At 35.3% G+C, this 19,665-nt stretch overlaps 1 protein-coding gene across 2 annotated transcripts; it reads right to left on the bottom strand.

Moving 5' to 3' along the window:
- Window positions 1-18: 18 nt before the first annotated feature.
- LOC114522958 (integrin beta-1-like) lies at window positions 19-18,992 on the bottom strand. 2 transcript variants are annotated; one of them, XM_028543746.1, is made up of 27 exons: window positions 18,939-18,992; window positions 15,072-15,150; window positions 14,568-14,635; window positions 14,013-14,105; window positions 13,551-13,620; window positions 13,132-13,263; window positions 12,393-12,483; window positions 11,954-12,062; window positions 11,558-11,647; window positions 11,343-11,429; window positions 11,089-11,178; window positions 10,592-10,711; window positions 7,100-7,195; window positions 6,044-6,126; window positions 5,349-5,400; window positions 5,203-5,255; window positions 4,619-4,697; window positions 4,215-4,294; window positions 3,858-4,002; window positions 3,608-3,692; window positions 2,880-2,992; window positions 2,541-2,642; window positions 1,919-2,054; window positions 1,622-1,729; window positions 1,236-1,345; window positions 686-742; window positions 19-531 (listed from the first exon to the last, which is right to left on the bottom strand). In XM_028543746.1, the coding sequence occupies exons 4-27, from the start codon at window positions 14,046-14,048 to the stop codon at window positions 460-462; spliced, it is 2,196 nt and encodes a 731-aa protein (XP_028399547.1). In that variant the 5' UTR covers window positions 14,049-14,105; window positions 14,568-14,635; window positions 15,072-15,150; window positions 18,939-18,992; the 3' UTR covers window positions 19-459. The 2 variants fall into 2 exon arrangements, with proteins under 2 accessions (XP_028399547.1, XP_028399556.1); XM_028543755.1 differs by lacking the exon at window positions 14,568-14,635 and adding an exon at window positions 14,439-14,515.
- Window positions 18,993-19,665: the final 673 nt, after the last annotated feature.

Here is a 19,665-nt window from a genome sequence, read left to right as displayed (position 1 = left end):
ATCTTCAACAGAACCCAACCCTATGTGTCTATTCAATCGCAGATTTATAGTGCACATACGTGAAAAAAAACGTGTTGTTGTGGGCGGTAACGTGTACAGAAAGATTTACATAAATAGTTATTCATGACGAACAGTTGAGCAATACGCGGAAGTGTAAATTAGGGTAAAACGCGGAAAACTTTCATGAAATGGAGTGTCTTCCGAGGAGATTAGTGCAACCCACTGGTTAATTTTACCAGGCTTCTAAATATGGATGTACAATAGCCAAAATTAAAAACCCAAACCAGAGCTTGAGAAATTCAACGTCGGGGTATTTTTTTGGATAATGAAGTTCGCATTCTTGAATGAATTATTTTCACTCACAACACAATAAAAATAAATTAAAATGTAGCCTGTTGCAAATCTTTTGACCAATGCGTCCAAATTGGTAAGCATGTTTTATATGATAGAGACAATTCGTTAACTTTTTTGTCCGACAAATATTGGGTTCGGAACAGTAGTGGTGGCTGGTTGATACAAAGGATTTTTCTCCTGAAAATATAAAGATTAGAGTATTGTGGGAAAAATCACACCGAGATCAGTGCTAGTTCAGAATGAACCATGTTTAATTCGAATCAACCGTACAGAAAATATGTTTGTTAATTTGTTGAAAACTTTATGATTTCAAAGTTATAAATTAACGTACCCTGTGCCATTTCGATTGAGCTCTATCCCGCTCAAATTTCTGGTATTCACGTCGGTCCTGTAAAAAATAAAAAGCGTTGTGAAAAATAACAATAAAAAGTCAATATATTAGTAAGGTATTATCATCGTCTGTACTCTTTGCTTGTCTGTCTATTCATCGATCAGTGTAGATAAAAAGACTAAGTTGGTAAAATAAGATACGGATAGTTGTCAGTTGTGTGCGATTAAAAATGGTAGAAATGCCATGTATTTGCTTATCAAACTGATACCAAAATTTGTAAAATGTCTTAAAGCTTTTGCACCCGTGTTTGTTTAATTATAACGTCTGATCGTATAGTGTGCAAACGGATGTGTAAATAAACTCAGGACTAATGATCTATCGATTAGTTACCATGTATGTACACATCAGGTTTCAAACAGAAATCTTGCTCGCTATTCATTTCACGACAATCTTAGAATTAACCTTTTGGTTCCTCCGTAGGATGTGTCGTGGGCGTGACAAGGATATACGCTGGGTATGAGGTTGCTTTTGAAAAGTGAATTCTACGTACCACCATAGCAATAAGAAGTTTCCAGAGAATCAAGAGGATGATACCAATACCGACAATACCACCAATAACAGCAAGAACGATCAGCAAAACATCGGGACCTTCGGGGCAATCTGAAACAAACAAACGTAGATAAGGACTCCGCCGTGCTACATCAAAGTATATGTAGGTTTAAATAGCGATTGTGATATCTCTCCTAATTCTAACTTAATTTCACCGCAATCATTATCCGATTCCTGCGTCTAAAAGTAGAAACTCTATCTGAAATGCAATTTCCCCACCGGGCGGGTCTGAGGGCTGTCTGCATGCATGTCTTCTGGATTGTCTATGAGTTTACCCATTAACCAATAATTTAACCACGGATTTAACTGAAATATAATATTACCAACCTTTGCTTTCCACGACATGAACGATGGTTTTGTTTCCTTTGTTTTCATAAGTATAGTAATATGTACACCCATCGTTATCCGTCTCTTGACATTCCGCCGGAAGGTTCACTAGAAAAAAATATAAGCAATATCTAGTTAATATTTTTGAATCATAAACAGTATGAAGAAACTCAAGAAAGTAAACAACAATCATAGAAAGCATTAACGTATTATACTATGATGGATGTTTTTTTAAAATAGTATGTTTTTGGTTCCCTTCTATACAGAATATGAAAAACAGATTTTTTATATACTTACATCCTCTAAGTTTTGCAAGAGTTTGTACTTTCGCTATTTCCGGGCAATTTTCACACAATGTCGCATTACTTGGGGAAACACCAAATACTTTACACAAGACACATGTCTTAAAATCACCGCAACGACCAGCACAAGACTAGAATTTAACAAAATTAGAGCATGCAGTAAGTTCTCTAATTTTCGCAATATACGAACTCGCTTTTACAGCAGCGTTATGTCCTGGTTATCCTGGTAAAGATATATGCAGTACGCACATGCAGTAAATCGAGTTTCAAGTAAATAAAGTTTCACTGAATACAATATGGTGTTAATATAACCACTCATCACTTAAAGGGCATGGAGTTTACACAACAGGTCTATACACTATTTTTGCCATGTTTTACGTGATTATCTTAGGTTGATGGTTATGAACAATTTGTTCATTAGTCCTGCGCGATCCGTATCTGTGTTTCCACACTGGACGTTCACTCACTCACATCAATTAAAAGGAGAAAAATTTCCATAAAATGAAAGCACAAAATTGTAAACTTGCCCTCAAATTTCAGACCAGAGTAACGATTATTTTGATATAGAAGGGTGCGCATGTTCAGATATATGTTCAGATAACACAATGTTAACATACCGGACATTCATCACAATGCCGTCCCTGATAAAATGGATCACATTTACACACACCACATTCACAAGAACCATGTTCACTACAGTTCACTTGAACTCCACCATCCTGGATAAGAAGTTTCGTGGTGTTGAAATGCATATTACGTATAGCTCATACTAAATCTCCCGACAAAGTCTCCTACGTCGAAGCGTCGAGAAGTGTTTTTATCTATTTTAGGCAGTTGTTATACCACATTTGATGCGAAGTTATTTAATAATAGTTCGATTGAACAACTATTTACAGAGACTATAATAGTTATAAAAATATAAACTAGATTAAGGAAATAAAGCCAGAAATACAAACCTTAACAGTGACACAGTCAGGCAAGCGTATAGAACAATCAATGTCACCACAATTAGTGTTAATGAACCCTTCTTTACAATGACATTTGCCGCATTTACATTTTCCTCGTTCAGCTAAAAGTACACAAAAATTTTAGTCAGTAACTGTACCTTTCTTGGACCATGCACGTTGGATCATTAACAATAATGCACGTATCGTTATAATTAATGCACTACACAAATCACTCGTTCTAGCCGGAATATACCCTAAAGCGAGCAAAGACCTTTTTGATTGGACAAATGGCGAGAACAAACAAAGAAATGTATTCTCATAGGAGAATAACGGAATAAGGATGCAACTAGTGTGATACAGGTATATTACAAATGTTCTGGCGTGCACACAGATGAACTATAATGCATGGGCCAAATGATGACAAAATGTCAAAGATGCATGCTGCTGGCTTTTTGTGGTTTAGATTAAAAGAAAACAAACACATCAATCATTCCTGAGTGCATATCTACCAATAGTCTGGGGTGGTAGTCACACACTAAATTATCGATATAGTACTTTAAATTAAAACAAAAAATGATGAAATGTAAGCTGTAAAAAGCTCCGGGAGGTGCGGAAAATACACCATTTCAATTATTGATAAAGAGCCATGTTTTTATAGAGGATAAACAGGCAACTATATTTCCCCATTTATAAATTTCTGTTCATAGCGAGTTAAAATAAACCCTAGAAATACTTACGTCCACCACATGGCATGTTGTTTGACCTGTCACAATTGAAGTCACTACATTGACAGAATTGTCCATAGTATTTTACCGTTTCACCCTGAACAAAAAATCATTACATTCACGTATCTGCATGCATTTTCGCATATGAAGTATTTACTGAAAAACACAACCGGAAATATGATTATTTTATGTAATATACAGCAAAATATTAAGAGCTTTAATAGTTTCTTTTGTCATTTCGATTTGCAATTGAATAACTCACCGGAATTAAATTACATCTGCACACACCACAGTCACATATTCCATTTCCATCACATACTAGACTCCCAGTTTCGTTCGTCATCTTGCATTTATCTGGGTCGATATTTAGAAACTGCCGTGCATCGCATTGACAAAATTCACCAGACCTACAAAGAGAATCGATCATAAATTATCACTTGATTAACTAACCCGGAAAGGGGAAAACCCCATTTTCGTTCAGACCAAAAATTAATCTTCCATAACTGAGGAAAGGTTGCTGGAACTGAGGGAGTGTAACCACTACGTCTCGCCACACCCAATTTCTTATGGGTCAAAATGGCAAATACGAAAAACTCATGTGAACGTGTTTAATACTAACCAGCCTTCATTACATTCGCAACCACCACACACAAGGCTACCATTACCATTACATCTGGAGTGATTACCGTTTAATTGGGCCTGAAATGTCCCACGGGAAAAAAGTTAGTGAATTATTTGAAAATGACGTGAAATTAAGTTGCATTTGTCATCTCTGCTTAATTAATAGGACACGATGGATGAAAAATGCGATTTTCACCACATTGTAGATCGAACTCCTACTATTAGCTACTATTATTTGCTCACACACAATAGCATCCTAAGAACGGTTAAAGTAATACCTTGTAAACGGCTATGGTTTGGTTCAAGAAAAATATCAACAATACATTTTCTAAAGATGCAAGTTCCTGTATCTAATCATAGGGAATTTAGCTTCGTCAATCGATAAATCATATATATGCTTACTTCATTCTCGCAATCACAGCTACATATAATATCAAGTTCAACCTCCACTCTGCCAAATGATGACGCACTCAGCTCAAAACTAGCAAGCAGAATTTTTTAGGTAACATTAGAGTGTGTTGGCCATCCGCTGGGAATTTCTCGAAGTCTTTACAGGCGGCAAAAGAAAGCCCGTATACCGAATATAGTGTAAAATATCACTTTTAATCTTTTATGTTGGATATTTGGAGGTTAAAAGCGAATCAAGCCGATAACCATTTGAATTCCTACAGTAGAAGTAGACGCCTTTTGGTGTTGGTCATGCATGGAATGTTTTCAGAACAGCCCCATGACGCAATTTTGGTCTCGTTATTTCAAGTCCTATAATGTTTACCTCTCATTTGTTTAAACTAGCATTTATGTTAACTATGTGTGAAATTTTTGGTAAATACGGAATATAATAATTTAGGCACTCAATTTTGACTATAAATGTTTTCTTTTCTTTAAAATAAGCCCTTTATTTAAAAGTACATTTTCAGTATATTATTAATGAATCAGTACAGTTAATAAATACTGCAGAGATGGTACTGGACTGGAGAGACTATTACCTCGTTCTGTTTGTTTTGCACGACGTAGCAGTTACAGTCACGTCGAAAGATACCTGAAATACCAAGTCGGAATATCAAATATCTACCAAACGTCTGCACTTTTTCCATAAAGCAATCTATATATGATGCACATAAATAATCCATACTTTTTCTCCAGGTTTGACGTTATCACACACGTGTTTATCAGGATTATTAGACCTAAATATAGATATATTATAATTATATAGTATATGTTTATTTTTTCGTTCAAGCTATACAGAGTAATATAATATACCATATACTGACCGTATGTTACATCACAGGGTGTAGTGAATTTTCTTCAAACGTGTATTTGTAACTTATAAGCAGAGCGACTGTTGTCAAATACCAGTAAAATAAATATTTTCTAATATGAGGGCCATTGTTTGAAGAAAAGATCAATTTTAGACAGGCATGCGTGCTTATAGAGAGGAATGACGCGTAAGATCTTGCATTTATAATTTCCGTTTGGAAGTCAGGTGGAAGACGTTGAGGTTACAATTATTTCAATTATAAAATATAATCGACTTTTTGGCAATTAACCGATCAATTTTAGAATCATAAGATATCATTGGTTAGCTATCAAGAAAGGTTAATGATCGAATCAGATCATCCCATAAGTCATCATACTATTTTTTTCTCGAGTAAAATTACGCCTTGACTAAATGGGTTACTTGGGAATTGGGATGTTTTGATGATCTGCCTTGCCATAATTCAGCCAATATTCGCCAACATTAGCGATAATCGACGGGTATTCTTTAACTTTCGCTAATCAACCTCCGCCCCCTAAAATATTAGGCCTGCATGAATGTCCAGAACTTACCCACACTCGTTCCGCGTGATTGTAACCTTTACATCGTCAGGATTAGCTGGCACGGTATTAAGTCGAACTGTAGAAGTGATTTTCTAAAATAAATGTTACATATGATTGATATGAAACATTCAGTGGTATTTTAATATGTTTGTACTACAATGTAAATCACACATCAGAACTGACCAAGCGTCTGATAATGTTCCAAAACGCATAAGAAAGTAATCCAACTTTAGCGCTTTTTTAAAAGATATGTAGCTGGATTGAAGCTGTGCTAATAAAAATTATACTTTACTCAACATTGATTGGATGGAATCACATGGATTGTATGGAAATGATGCATAAAAAAACAGAAGGGGGAACAACGAACTTACTTCAATATAATACGGATGGTATGTGCTCATGCAGCCAAGGGTTAAAAAATACCCGTCTATATTATACCCTTTGCAAACAAACATGCGAGTGACGCGCATCTTCATGCATAAATATGTTACACTGTTTCACTAGCCAGTATAGCCTACTGCATGTGTGCGAAATAATAGTGAGTTTGGGAAATACAACAACCGCAACGTCCTTATCAACAATGGCATTAGACAAAAGAAAATGTGAATTACGTGGCCTTTAACGTTGTACACTGCCGTAATTGCTGAAACGGCATCGTGACGCAATTACGGCAACGCGGCAACATGCAGTTAATGTGTTCGATGTTGTTTGGAGTGTTTACCGTTTTACCGTGTTTCGACCATATTTATAATAGTTAATAACTGTTTCAGAGAAAGAGGAAACTTGAAGAGGCAAATCAAGTCGATATTAACTCGTATTTTCTTTGATTACCACAATATTAGGTGAATAATTTTGTTGTTGCGGTTGCCGTTGTCATTTCCCAAACTCACTAATACGCCAGAAATGTACGACATGGAAAATGCACAAAGCTAATAATTTGGCCGGTATATATATGCACTCATATGCCCTGTTTGTGCCTCTAATTACGGGATAAAAAGAGGACTTTGTAATAATATCAACTGTCGCATGTTTTTGGTCTTGTAAATAACTGAAAATAAAACTCACATTGTAACTTTCCTCAATGAGTTCAGTGATGTTGGCTGACTCCTTAGCTAAATGTTCAAATTCAGCTTGTATACCTTTCCAGTTATCAGCGATAGCCTGCATGATGAAAGTTTTAAATTATACAATTTGAAAATACTGTTTGTGAAATATTTATCAAACATGTATGCATGCAACGTAAGAGCTAGTGGCTTAGTGCAGTAACTAACTAAACCGGGGCAGGCCTGTAAAAAGGCCAAAAGGATAATCTAGCCAAAATTTCTTCGAACATTCCTCAAAGTACTTGAAATACGTGAATCTATATATATAAAGCTACAGAAGACCTATTTCGCTATAACTTGTTTTTGGAAGAATGCCTATAATACGGCGAGCTAAGTATATCTACACTGTAAAAAATGAATGGTTGAAACAACCAAAAAAAAAAGGTTCTCCTGGATGCAACCAGGACAACCAATTAAAATTTGGTTATTTTTTTACCAAATTCATTTTGGTTAAAATTACCAATATTAATATTGGTTGAATCTACCAATATTTAATAGGTTGATGTAACCTATATTCAATTTGGTTAATGTAACCAATGTGCAATGGTTTTTTTGACCAATTATTTCAACCAATTAAAGATTGGTTAAATTATCCTGAAATTCAGAGCACTTCAAATCAAATTTTGTCAAAACACACATATATATTATAAAAGATCTAATATAATAAATAAATTATCCTAATGGTTATTTGCATACATATATACAAATTACTACATTCAAACACTTATCTTACTAGGATTCATCTATCTATACTTAAGTCATTTCTAGGTTCTCAAAGCTGCGGTAAAAAGTTTTTAACTCCAATTGGAATGTTCGTTTTTCCGTCTGTTTGTAGTAATATCTGGTCCAGAAGAAGGAACACATTCTTTGTCTACCCACCTCCATCTTTAGGGTTCTCTGCGTTGGATACATACAATGCAGTCAGCAAACACACAACAGCATTTAAGATGGAAAACTGCTTAAACTTTATTGCTACCATGCCTTCAGCCAAAAGGTCTAGTGAATGGATGTCACCAAGAGATCCAGTTAATAGCAACTTCGGGAATGTTCTTTTTTTTACAATGGTCTAAATTTAACACCACTGTTATCCCAAAATAAAATTCAAAAAATTATAAAACTTTATATTCCTAAGCTTGGAAATAAAACATTTACATATGGGAAAAATCCTGGGACACAAAAGAGCAAGACCCTACACTTCACAAGCAGCCACTTGAGCATATTTTTAGTTCTTATGGAGTAACTCTTGAACTATAGTTTAATATTTACAGGGACAATTTCCCAAAATAATTGTCCAGGTCTTTCTCTGCCTCAACTGATGCAGCGGGGCAGTGTAGATGCAATGGTTTTCAATTTCTATTAAATAAGTTTGATTACAAGATTCAGCAGGCAACATAATAAATGTGATTTGCATAGTTCAACATTGTATATTATATACATATATATCTGTAGATACCTTTTTCTAGTTCGGGTGACAATCCTCTAATAGACCAATAATATGTTGGACATCTTTGTTCTTGTTCTTTTCCAGAGCAGCCAGCATTGATGGCTTCTTTGAATCAATGTTTGGGCATCTTAAACATGTGCATCGAAATGATGCTCTACACACAGAAAAAGTAAAAGTCAACAATTAACTAAACCAAGATATGTATATAAGATATATCAACTTCCACAAATAGTTACTAACAATTACTACTTACCACATATACTCTTAACTTTCTCTGGGTCGAGTTGGGGTTTTGCATCCTTTTCTTTAAAGACATTTAAAGTTTCCCAGGTATGGAATGAGAGCAAAGTTGTTCTTGCATCCTCGACATGCCCATAATTGCATAAACCAAATTTTGACCTTTGGTTAATATGTTTGGATATAAGAAAATCTGTAAATTTTAACAGTAAATATGAAATTTAAACATTTGACACCTTATTCATTCTTAGCATGATGCCATGATATAGCTATAGAATTTATAAATGTACTGCAAAAGCATTGACAGAAACCGGAATAGTTGTAATGGCCCTATTTATAATGATATAAATAAAAGGTATATTATATTATCTATATGATTCACCAGAAGTAGGATTTGCAGTTGTTGAGTTTTGACAGCATAAATACAATAATACTTGCCATTTCTGATTCAGCATCAGAATTTGAGGATTTCTGATTCAGCATTAGTCACAAGAATCTTGCACTTAAAGGTGATCTTAAAGCCTTGATGGAGTGAATAAAGTAATCTTTTAAATGACTCAGTGCATGGTTATATATAGAGGGGCATTTCATATTTAATTAATACTAGTAGGCATGTGACAGCTGGACAAAGTTTTGAAAAAGTGTCCAGCAGCCATACAAAGTCTGATCTGAAAAAATAGTCAATATTTTAAATATAAACATATACTATATACAAACACACTCACCACTGAATTATAATACTTTAGCTGTACACATGTTGTTGTTGAAATTGTAGATAGTTGAATGGAACCTTTGATCATTTTCTTATCAACTTTAGAAATTCCACATGGCCATGACACAATTACTTCTTCCTCGCGATCACAGTCACTATTCACAAATAATCCGGATCTCCTCACATATTAATCCAGCGTGTTTCACCAATTTCGCATGACTACTCATTGACAAATTCAAATAACGCGTATTTTATGTTAAAATACGAAAGAAAAACCTTGAACCGATGACAAAGAGTCAAAGACGCGCTCAAAATTTGAAAAAAAAGCGTGTCGGTTATTATACAAGTCCCACATAACCTTGCGGTCCTTTTTGGGCAAAACGCCCGCCACCTAACCTGCGAACAGGTATATTATGAAAACAGTTTACAGATAAGTGTGAAATATGTGTGATTTGTCCTTACAAAACGAGTGATTTTTGCTGAGAATTTTAACTTTAAGATTTAATATTCTATATGATTTGTAAATTCTATAGAATACGGCAATGGAATTCTATATAGCATAAGATCATAAGAAGTCCTATAGAATATTCTATAGCCATAGGATTTAGAATGTGCTATAGATAGCATTCTAGCATATTTTATTGGATTCAATAGAACATAGAACCAGATGTCTACAAATATACCCCATTGACCACAAAGATTAATTGGTCAATTTAACCAAATTTTATTTGTTGCTACTAAATATATTTGGTTGTTTTTACCAATATGAGCTCAGTTTCATATCCATTTTACCAATTTTTTATTGGTTATTTCTACCATTTTAATTTGGTTTTAACCAATTTAATTGGTTGAAACAACCATTTTATATGGTTGCAACCTTTTTTTTTGGTCATTTCAACCATTCAGTTTTTACAGTGTATATACTGAAATCTTTTAAACAAGCAGATATATAATCCGTTCATATGACCAATGACAATTGAAAAGAGAAGAATATCAAGCGAGAGAATAAAATGGTGGCAGCATATAGTAGACTCACAACAGAATTTCATATATCATCTTACCGTGTACGTGTTTGCGATTACAGCCGACGATACCGACTTTTGGTCAATGTAAACTGCGAATATTGGCTGAATCTCAGATTTTACAAGTCTTTGATACATTTGATCCACTGTGGGATAATCCTTGGTTTAAGAAAAGAACTATTTAGCAATTTTGCATGTATAGAGCAGGGACGGCGCAGTCGTGTTAACCATGCAAAGAAAATTAAAGAAAGCTCAATCATGCAAGTATGAATCTACGATTTTTCACTAATAAAAGTTTAATAGGCTAAAAAAGGTACGTTTTTATTTTGCCATAAAATGATCAATTTCCCCTAAAAAGATCGACCGATCAATTACGGTCTCGAAATAAACACCTATAAATGCTTAATTTTAGTGAATGTGCATTAAAACTATTTCCTAGAAGCATGCAGAAAAGATGCGAAAAAAATGTAGCCTAAAATGATTTCGAGGTGAAATAACTCTTGCCCTAGAAATAGGTAACCGTGTGAAAATCTTACTTGTTCCAGAGACTTTGCGTATCTCTGAACACCGTTCTCTATGGTGCCGAGCCAACATTTTCCATCATTTGGCTTTACAATACCACCAAACTAGACAACAGAATTAAAAAAGCAAGCTGTTACATATATACGCACTGCTATATAGTCAAATGTATTATACTATCTGCATGTACTATTCAGATGTTTTACAACAATAGCTAAAATAAGCTAATGCAGTACCCTAAAACTCAGTTTATCAATTATCGAGTTTATACCCTGCCTTCCCCAGCCATATGAAACGTAGCATCTGTTACAATAAGCACCATTCGACGTGTCGTATCCTTTGAGTTCCATCCCAACTCCTAAAATCAAATTGTGCTCGAATAAGAAACCTTTTCCACCACTACCTCTTCATGCTTAGTTAACTTTTCCGTGATTTCGCATGAGTCAGAGAATCCAGAGAAAAAAGCGTATTATGTTAGAAACAAACCTTCTCGCAGGCTGCCACTTGCATCAAGGCGTCGAATGTACTCTCAGGCAAATCCTTATTACCAGAACTTTTTTGTTCACCAATCTTTTTCTAAATAATATAAGAACTAAAATCATATTTTTGTGCGATAAGTATGCTTCATGTGTATGGTGATAAATCGAAAACCAACCCTAACCCTGTGAAGTAAGATTTTCTAAAAAGTTGCCAAGCCTCGATCGTAACTGTATGAGAAAATAATCAAAATATATACGTATATGACATACGCTGTCATGCATGCATGTCGTGTGAAAGAACACTTGTAACGAGGTAGACAATCGATTGCTTTTTACACTTTCACGTGCATGCATCTGACCGTGATCTGACATGTTAAATATAAGCATCAAGGTTGATACTTACGCTGAATTCATCTACATCTTCAGTAAAATTCAGTACATGTTTATAGTTATATGGAACATCTCCAACTGATGTCCTCCCATTAATCTGATGTAAGACCGGTTTACCTAAGCTAAAAATGTTATTAATTATAAAAAGTTATATCATATTTATAAAAAGTTATTTATGCATGTGTACGAATTATACAAGGTCAAAATACAAGGAAAATACAAGGTCAAAATTGGGGATTGAACAGAAAACTCCTTCGCTGTATATGTTTTTTTGTCAAGTATGTTTGACACAGTATATCGAAAATGCGTTCGAGTTGGTTCATAAAAGTTGCCTTATTAATTACTAGCGGATCGGCTATGTGTTATTGCAACCTGATTTCCAGGCCTCCCTAATTAAATATGTAAGGACGGTTCTGGTTCTTTTCTCCGAATGGTACTATATAGATACTCACTCTTCATACGTAACATATGGAGGTACTGTTTTATCGACAAATGATCCAAAACCCAATCGGCGCCTGCTAGTAAGTTCACTTAACTTTGTTGCTAATAGAAAAGATAACATACTATAGTAGTATGAATATGTTCTATAGTAAAAAAAATTAAAACAAAACAAAAGCCTCGTGGTACTAGTCCCCATTCTTTAATGAGAAAATCATTTATACTAACTAAACCTAAGATAATCTTTGTAAGCGAGTAAAATAAATAAAAATTCAGTATCGCGAGCTGAAATATCAAGTTATGTTACCACTGATTTATTGTGATGTGAATGTGAGAGTTTCATATATAGAGGGTATCGGGGCTGTATAAATATGTGTATGGATGTGATAATATAGGGGGGGGGGCGTATATTCATGATGCATATATCGTTAATTCTGCCCTCGGCTAGCTATGGCACTTGTTGTCATTATGACCGGCAGTAGATAAAATCTAGCGCGGTTGTTTCGGTCATATAATCTAACAAAGAAGGTCCGAAGCTCGCACATACTAGCGAGGTTCAGATTCTTACTACCACAACCGCTACCTTGAAGGAAACATGCATGAACCAATCAAATGCAATAATCAACTCCATCAGATTAACCAATCACGAGGCACGAGCACAAGTTAATGAAAGCTAGGTATGGCTGAACTTGATGTTGTTATGTATAAAATACGTGTCAATGATTTATAGCGATCATATATTAGTGGACTTACAAATATTGCGTGCTAGCTTTTTGACGTTGTCTAAATCACCAGACATAGACGCAGATAAATCCATCAAAATATATAAATCAACAGGATAGTTTGCAGAAGGTTGAATGTCGATCTTGAGTTTCAAAGGTTCACCTAAAAACAAATAATTGCATGAGCAGTGCCATGCAAACTTCTGAGTGGCATAACTTTTACCTATGGCAACCAATTTATCAACTTATCGTTCCAGAGTATAAACAAATCAGTGACACAGCTAATTTAGCTATAAGTAGCTACCCCGCTGGTAGTTCCTAGATCGATGCATCTCAGATATTGTTTTGAAAATCGACTTCTAAGGTCGCAGTCCAGGTTTACTAGTGTCAATATGACAATATCAATAAAAATATATAAACTTAAAATCTAGCGCGGAAAAATATACCTACCGATCCGCACCCTCGATGAAACTTTTCTCGGGGTTATCTGGTTTAAATCTCCAAGTGGCTTTCTATCAAGCTGCAAATTAATTAAAATTGTTCAGTCATGAATTTGTTGTGATAATCTATTATTTTTGTATACCGAGATTTAATTTACTATAGAATTGGGGCCAGTTGTATAAACGACTAGTTAACTTTTAACTTTTAAAACTGTCCAATCAGAGTCGTGCATTTTATGAGTTAACTAGATTTTAACTATTCAAAAGGTAGTCAAAGAGTTTATACAACCGGGTACCTGAGATCATGTATAACAGTGATAAACAGCAATCTTGGGTACCAGCGACATGATCGTTATTTCAATTAGCTAAGAAACTCAATATTGCAATCACGCTTACGCAAAATTTTTGAAATGCAATCAAATTGCAATTGTCGTACAAACATACTCAACTGAAATATATTTTGTTAGCTCACCTTTGGTTTAGGATCTGGGTTACCAGTAACTGTCATATTACATTGTAACCTCGTATGTTCTTCTACAGCGTTGCACCGCGCACTTGTTTAGTTCTAAAATAAATCAATAAATTAAACAATAAATTTCTGATCAGTGCAACGAGCAGAGAACTTAATATGAGAGAAAACATACTCTAAATAAAAAACAACATGATTTTGTATATAAAAAAATTATAAGATTTTCAATGATGCTTGCACACATGCAGTTCACTTTTGCTCGTTTTTAATTGTCTCAAGAAATACGAGAAATCGTTGTACAACTTACTTAAATTTCGATTTTGAGCATGGACAATACCTATACACATCCTCACGTTATTTATGGTACTATCGCGTGCTGTACTAATATTCCACGGAAAAAACAGCATGCTAACATGGCAATACACTTACCGCTTGCTTGCCCCACGCACACCCAGGTATTTGCAGGCACAGTGAGCACTTATTATCTGCAAGTTGCCTGCAATTAGCTAAAAAGTATTGCGCACGTTACATGGATTGTTTCCGCTAACTGTATCACATATCCATTGCTTGGGTGTTGTGAAAAATGACAGTGAAAAATGAACAGCACTGCTCGGAGAATCACACATCTGAATTACGAGAGCAGAGATAAAAAACACTTTTTCTAAAGCTGCATGTACTATTATTATTAACATTATTAAAGCCTTTATTATACTGGCAAAAAAGGTACCCGTGGCCGTGTCCATTTCTCTGTGCAAAGCCTTTGTTTTGGTTTTGGTAGCTGGCTGTGCCAATAAATTGAGTGTAAACGGGGCTTCAGCTATATCAATTTTGGAAAAAGCGAAGCGGCATGCAAGTAACTGAAAAATCAAAGATTTATTAACCTAAAACCCCTGAACTTTGTTTTGATGTTTGCACTGAAATACCGGTATATAGTTAGTGAAAACGTTCTTAACTCTGAACTTCATAATTTTCCTGCTTATTTTCATAATTACCAGAGATATAATAATTACAATTTATAAACTATTTATCTAATCATAGATTCAAAAGTTATGGTAAACAAACCTGACTGCCCATAAATTATGTGAGATGTTGTCTGTAAAACTATTAACAACAGAACAGTTTTCATTCCTATTTACGTGTTCTAAAGCAAAGATGAAAATTTAAAAAAGAACCATTAGATACAATACAATAGTTGCATGTGATCACTAATATAACTTCTGTACCATATGTGAACTGTTTATATGTTAAGAATAATTCAATAATCCTATATTTATAATAGCTACCTACCAAAAAATTACCTCTTTTAAAATGTGTTTTTATTGGAATTTAAACGCATGATTAACTTGCATTTTATGCATTAAATATGTACTTCCATTGAAAATTAAGCTATTTACATCGAAACATTTCAGCTCATTTGTCGAATAAAGAGATAATTTTGTTTTCCATTTTGAACTCATCCACCGTTTAAGCTAAACGTCTTTCGAACAACTGGCCCCTGGTGTGTAAAGCACGTCTTTGGAATCCCAGCATGCTTAATGCAGTGGATGTGCAAGAGCTATAGTTTGTACTTAGTAGGTAATACTGGGAAGTCAACTTAAAGTAATAAAATGGTCAAATTATTGATCGTTATATCAGCTTATATGTATATTTGTATATATGTTTACACCATGGGTTAAAGTTCTAACAAAAGCTTGATTTCAACAGGGGATACACTTTTTACACACTCCATACAGGCCGTTCTCAGAACGTTTCAATTTTTTTATAGCAGTTGTTTTACGCTTAGCTATTAAAACATGAATATATCAATATATGCATGGTTATACATCCCCCCGTCCTCCCCAATTAGGCTTTTCGCGACGGTCTTGGTGTCGATGGAGAGAATGTTTCAAATTTGGGATCTCAAGAACGTCAGAAAATGCTTTTTTCCACCCCCATTTTCCACTTATAGAGTATACCACGGAGCCGGAGGATATATGAGCTTGAATGCATACGGTTTTTTATTATACTATTTAAGATTCCAAATGAAATGATTTAATCAAATATTCATAGCAAAAGTTGAGAGGGGTAATTACGGTAATAGATTATTTAAAACCGAGCTCTAAGTAATATCATTAATATATATGCGGCTTAATAGTTAACCAGCGTGGAAAGACGGCTATGTAAAATGCCCTAAATGCCATTGCTATATCATACAGAATATTTACAAAGTTATTTTAAATATAAATCCGATCAGCTATATGTTGCTACACATGCACCTAAATCTAGTATGAAAAGTGAAAACCACATGTAAGGAATAGAAATAGAAACAAGGAGACTTACATATTCTTTCGTACTATAGCCAATACTTTTCACAACTCTCCCTTAAAGCTTAGATTTTTACTGACAAGTTGGAACACGGCAAGTAATTTTATGATTTATGTCTGCACGCACCCTACTAGCTTGTATCAAGGAAGAGGATGTTTCTGAATGATTCGGAAATACGTTAGCAAACGGAAACGTCAAGCCAGCGAAGGCGTCACAAGACAAACCGGTCACGTACACGGGAGAAAAACGGAAGTTGGGAAATCATAGCATTTTGAAGATTCATTGAGATTTTTTGAAAGTTCAGACCAAGGAATTTTGAATCTCTGATTGAAACCAAGACAATTCAGCAGATACGGAGAGGTTTTTTTATCTTTAGTTCTGACTATCGATCATTTTGGACGCCCGGAATTATTTACTTATATATTAATTCCACTATAAGTGAGAGTTACTTAAGATATAAGTAATATTTTAAGTGAGAGTTACTTAGGATATAAGACCTATTTCGTCGCCGACGTCTCACTGTTTCTGGAGAATCAGTGGTAGAACGCTGAAAACCTTCTGAGTTGTTGTATGATTATTTTTATGCCAGAAAAGACGCCAAATCATCAACAGAATCCAACCCTATGTATCTATTCAATCGTTGATTTCATAAGTATCATTTAAATTATTTTAAAATTTTACATAAAAAATATTAGTCGCAAACGCATATCTTCAAAAGTAAAAAACAATTAATCACGAACATGGCACAGCTTGCACTGGTTTTGTCACAGCTTGCGCTGGCCGCATTGCTTGGAATGTTCTCCTGATGTGATTTATTCCTACTTAATATGCATATGTGGGTAGTTTATTCAAAAGCAAAATTCTTCAATTAAGTTCCAAAGAGAGTTAATTTTCAATGGTTTTAGTCCCAACTCTCAGAGGTGAAAATATGCGATTTTGACTAACACTTTTTATAAGCCTCCTATTTGCTCATTTTTTCACCATTTGGTATCAAAAACATGTCATTCGATAGTTGAAAGCCTAACCTTTCGGAATGTTAAAAATATTTGTTTTAATAGAATGAGTAGTTCACGTACAATAGCGCACCAAAGTTGGATTACCTTTTTTTTTATACACCCTGTATAATAATAAATAATAATAATGCCGGCATAGGAAAGAACGTTGTATGGGCCGATTTTTTTCTGGAGCGATTGGCACACCTGTTCACAGAGAGACAAGATCCATACCAACATTGGTGATAAGTAGGTGCGGCCATGAGATAATCATCGAGAATGCGGATTAGATGTGCGATTGATAAGTTTCTTAGTGTGTCTTAGCAACCAAATCGACATTAGTAGTAAACATCTCGAAAGTGCGACATGACGACGCACAGCCCATACCATAGGCATGACTCGATCATAATAATGTTTGCTTTGCTAAAAGATACCAAAGAGACCGTAATCTGCAGGGCGTATGGGAGTAATGCGAAATGCGCTTTTGATATCTGTCTTCGCTAGAAAACAGTTGCGCCCAACGTAACGTAAAACGCCGAAACGTAAAACGCCCTAACCCACTTAGAGTCTTAGACATGGTTTTTTCCCACACAAAACGAGCAAACGATCTATGCATAAAACTACATCACGCGACAGACATCACAAACACAGACAACGCATATTTAACAAGTAAAATCATAAACTCGTCCTGCGCAGCAAAAAACCCAATGTTGAAATCTCAACGTGGGCATCTGTAAACAGTCATGTTACTACAGCCCATACCTGGGTAAGTAAAACGTATGATAAACAATATAACCAGCAAGCAGCGTGGCATCGTCTTCATGATACTAACTCTCCTGTCGCAGCGTGGAGAAGTATTTTGTCTATTTTAGGCAGTTGTTATACCACATTTGATGCTAAGTTGTATGATAAACAACAACTAAAAACTAAAAAGTGCGGAGTGTGTGTAGTATTAAGAGATATACAAAAAACATATACATACATATATTTAATATATGCACAATATATACACAGAATCAATGACTACAAAAGTGCCAGAGCTTTCAAAATAGCCCCGCAATAGCTCCTATACAAACAATATTGCCCCTGTGGGTTATAATGAACGCCATCCGTGGATAACAGAACACGAGCGGGATTAAAAAATTCCCGATGTTCCCATAGAAAAATATCATCTGCTCATCTGCAAGGACCACGGACAAATACTGGCGCAAAAGAGTGGCTTATGTGTTAAAAAGTTAAAAACACTATCAGCTTCTCGTATTTTGGCGATATGACGGTCGATCACCTGGCACACCCCAATGACGCGAACGCGAAATTCGTCGCGAAGCAGGCGAGCGAGCTCTTCAACCCTCGATCCTACAAACTCAGGGGCGTCACTGGTCAGATCATTTGTATCCAACTCGAGAATTATAATATTAGGTTGGGAAGTTCGGAATTAACCACCTTCTCAACTGTACTGCCACCTAAACCCGGCATAGTGATATAACTCGATTCGGGAATATGAAAATTTTGTGATGCGCGGGAATCGAAATTATCCTTTAAATCATTCCGCAAGCGACGGACAAAAGAATCAAAATTAAAGATATTCGGAAAGCCAAAAGACATTCTAATAAGAATAAATAGAGATAGTTACCTGTTAACAGAAATTTCAAAAAATCGAATTCGCTCTGGAATGACTTTGTCGAAGCGAAGAAAAGAATTAACAGCACAAACTGCTCTTGATATATAAAGATGTTTATGTTGTCGGGAACTGACAGATAAGATGACTTTGACAAATGGTTACTTTGCTTAATTAAATTCTTAACAGCCCAGTGATTGAGAGGATGAAGGTGTATGTGGTGTGGTCACGAGAGCAAGATAGGAGTTGGTTGGACTGTGCCGTTCAGGGAGTGCAGCCTCGTACCCAGGCGCTTTAATTGTAAAATATATAACGTTGCATTCAGGTATTGTATAGAGGTCACCTGAAAAAAGCAAGCGCATAGAGGTGCTTGGGGTGGTTTTGTTTGTTTCCCACCCCAAGCAACCCCGCGCGCTCGCGTTTTTTTCAGCTGACCTCTATACAATTACTGAATGCAAAATTTTTTATACCACTAAAGCACCTTCGTGAGCGAGAGGATAGCGAGGTTCAGATTTGGCTTCCACTACCACTACCGCTACCTCTCGCTAATCTATCAAGCTCGTGATTGGTTAGTCTGATAGACCTATCGCATTTGATTGGTTTATATATATTCCCTCAAAGGTTGTGGTAGTCGTAGTGGTAGTCAAATCTGAACCTCGCTAATGTAAATATCAGCCCGTGTGCTATCTCACGGTGTGAGTTGTGGGATCATTTGGAAAATCGTTATATACCTTTAGAAATC

Source organism: Dendronephthya gigantea, unplaced genomic scaffold, assembly GCF_004324835.1.
Source record: "Dendronephthya gigantea isolate DGI-Jeju-01 unplaced genomic scaffold, DenGig_1.0 000000F, whole genome shotgun sequence".
NCBI lineage: Eukaryota > Metazoa > Cnidaria > Anthozoa > Malacalcyonacea > Nephtheidae > Dendronephthya > Dendronephthya gigantea.
The sequence above is the reverse complement of the archived record's forward strand: the minus strand, read 5'-3'. Positions and strand labels throughout refer to the sequence as shown.

Bases quoted from the DNA above. Each gene is read 5' to 3' on its own strand.
- LOC114522958 (XM_028543746.1), bottom strand. From the start codon at position 14,048: ATGACAGTTACTGGTAACCCAGATCCTAAACCAAAG. The intron at 12,063-12,392 runs GTGAGTATCTAT...TAACATTTTTAG, and splicing joins CCATATGTTACGTATGAAGA to CTTAGGTAAACCGGTCTTAC. The intron at 10,712-11,088 runs GTAAGATTTTCA...TCTTAAACCAAG, and splicing joins ACGCAAAGTCTCTGGAACAA to GATTATCCCACAGTGGATCA.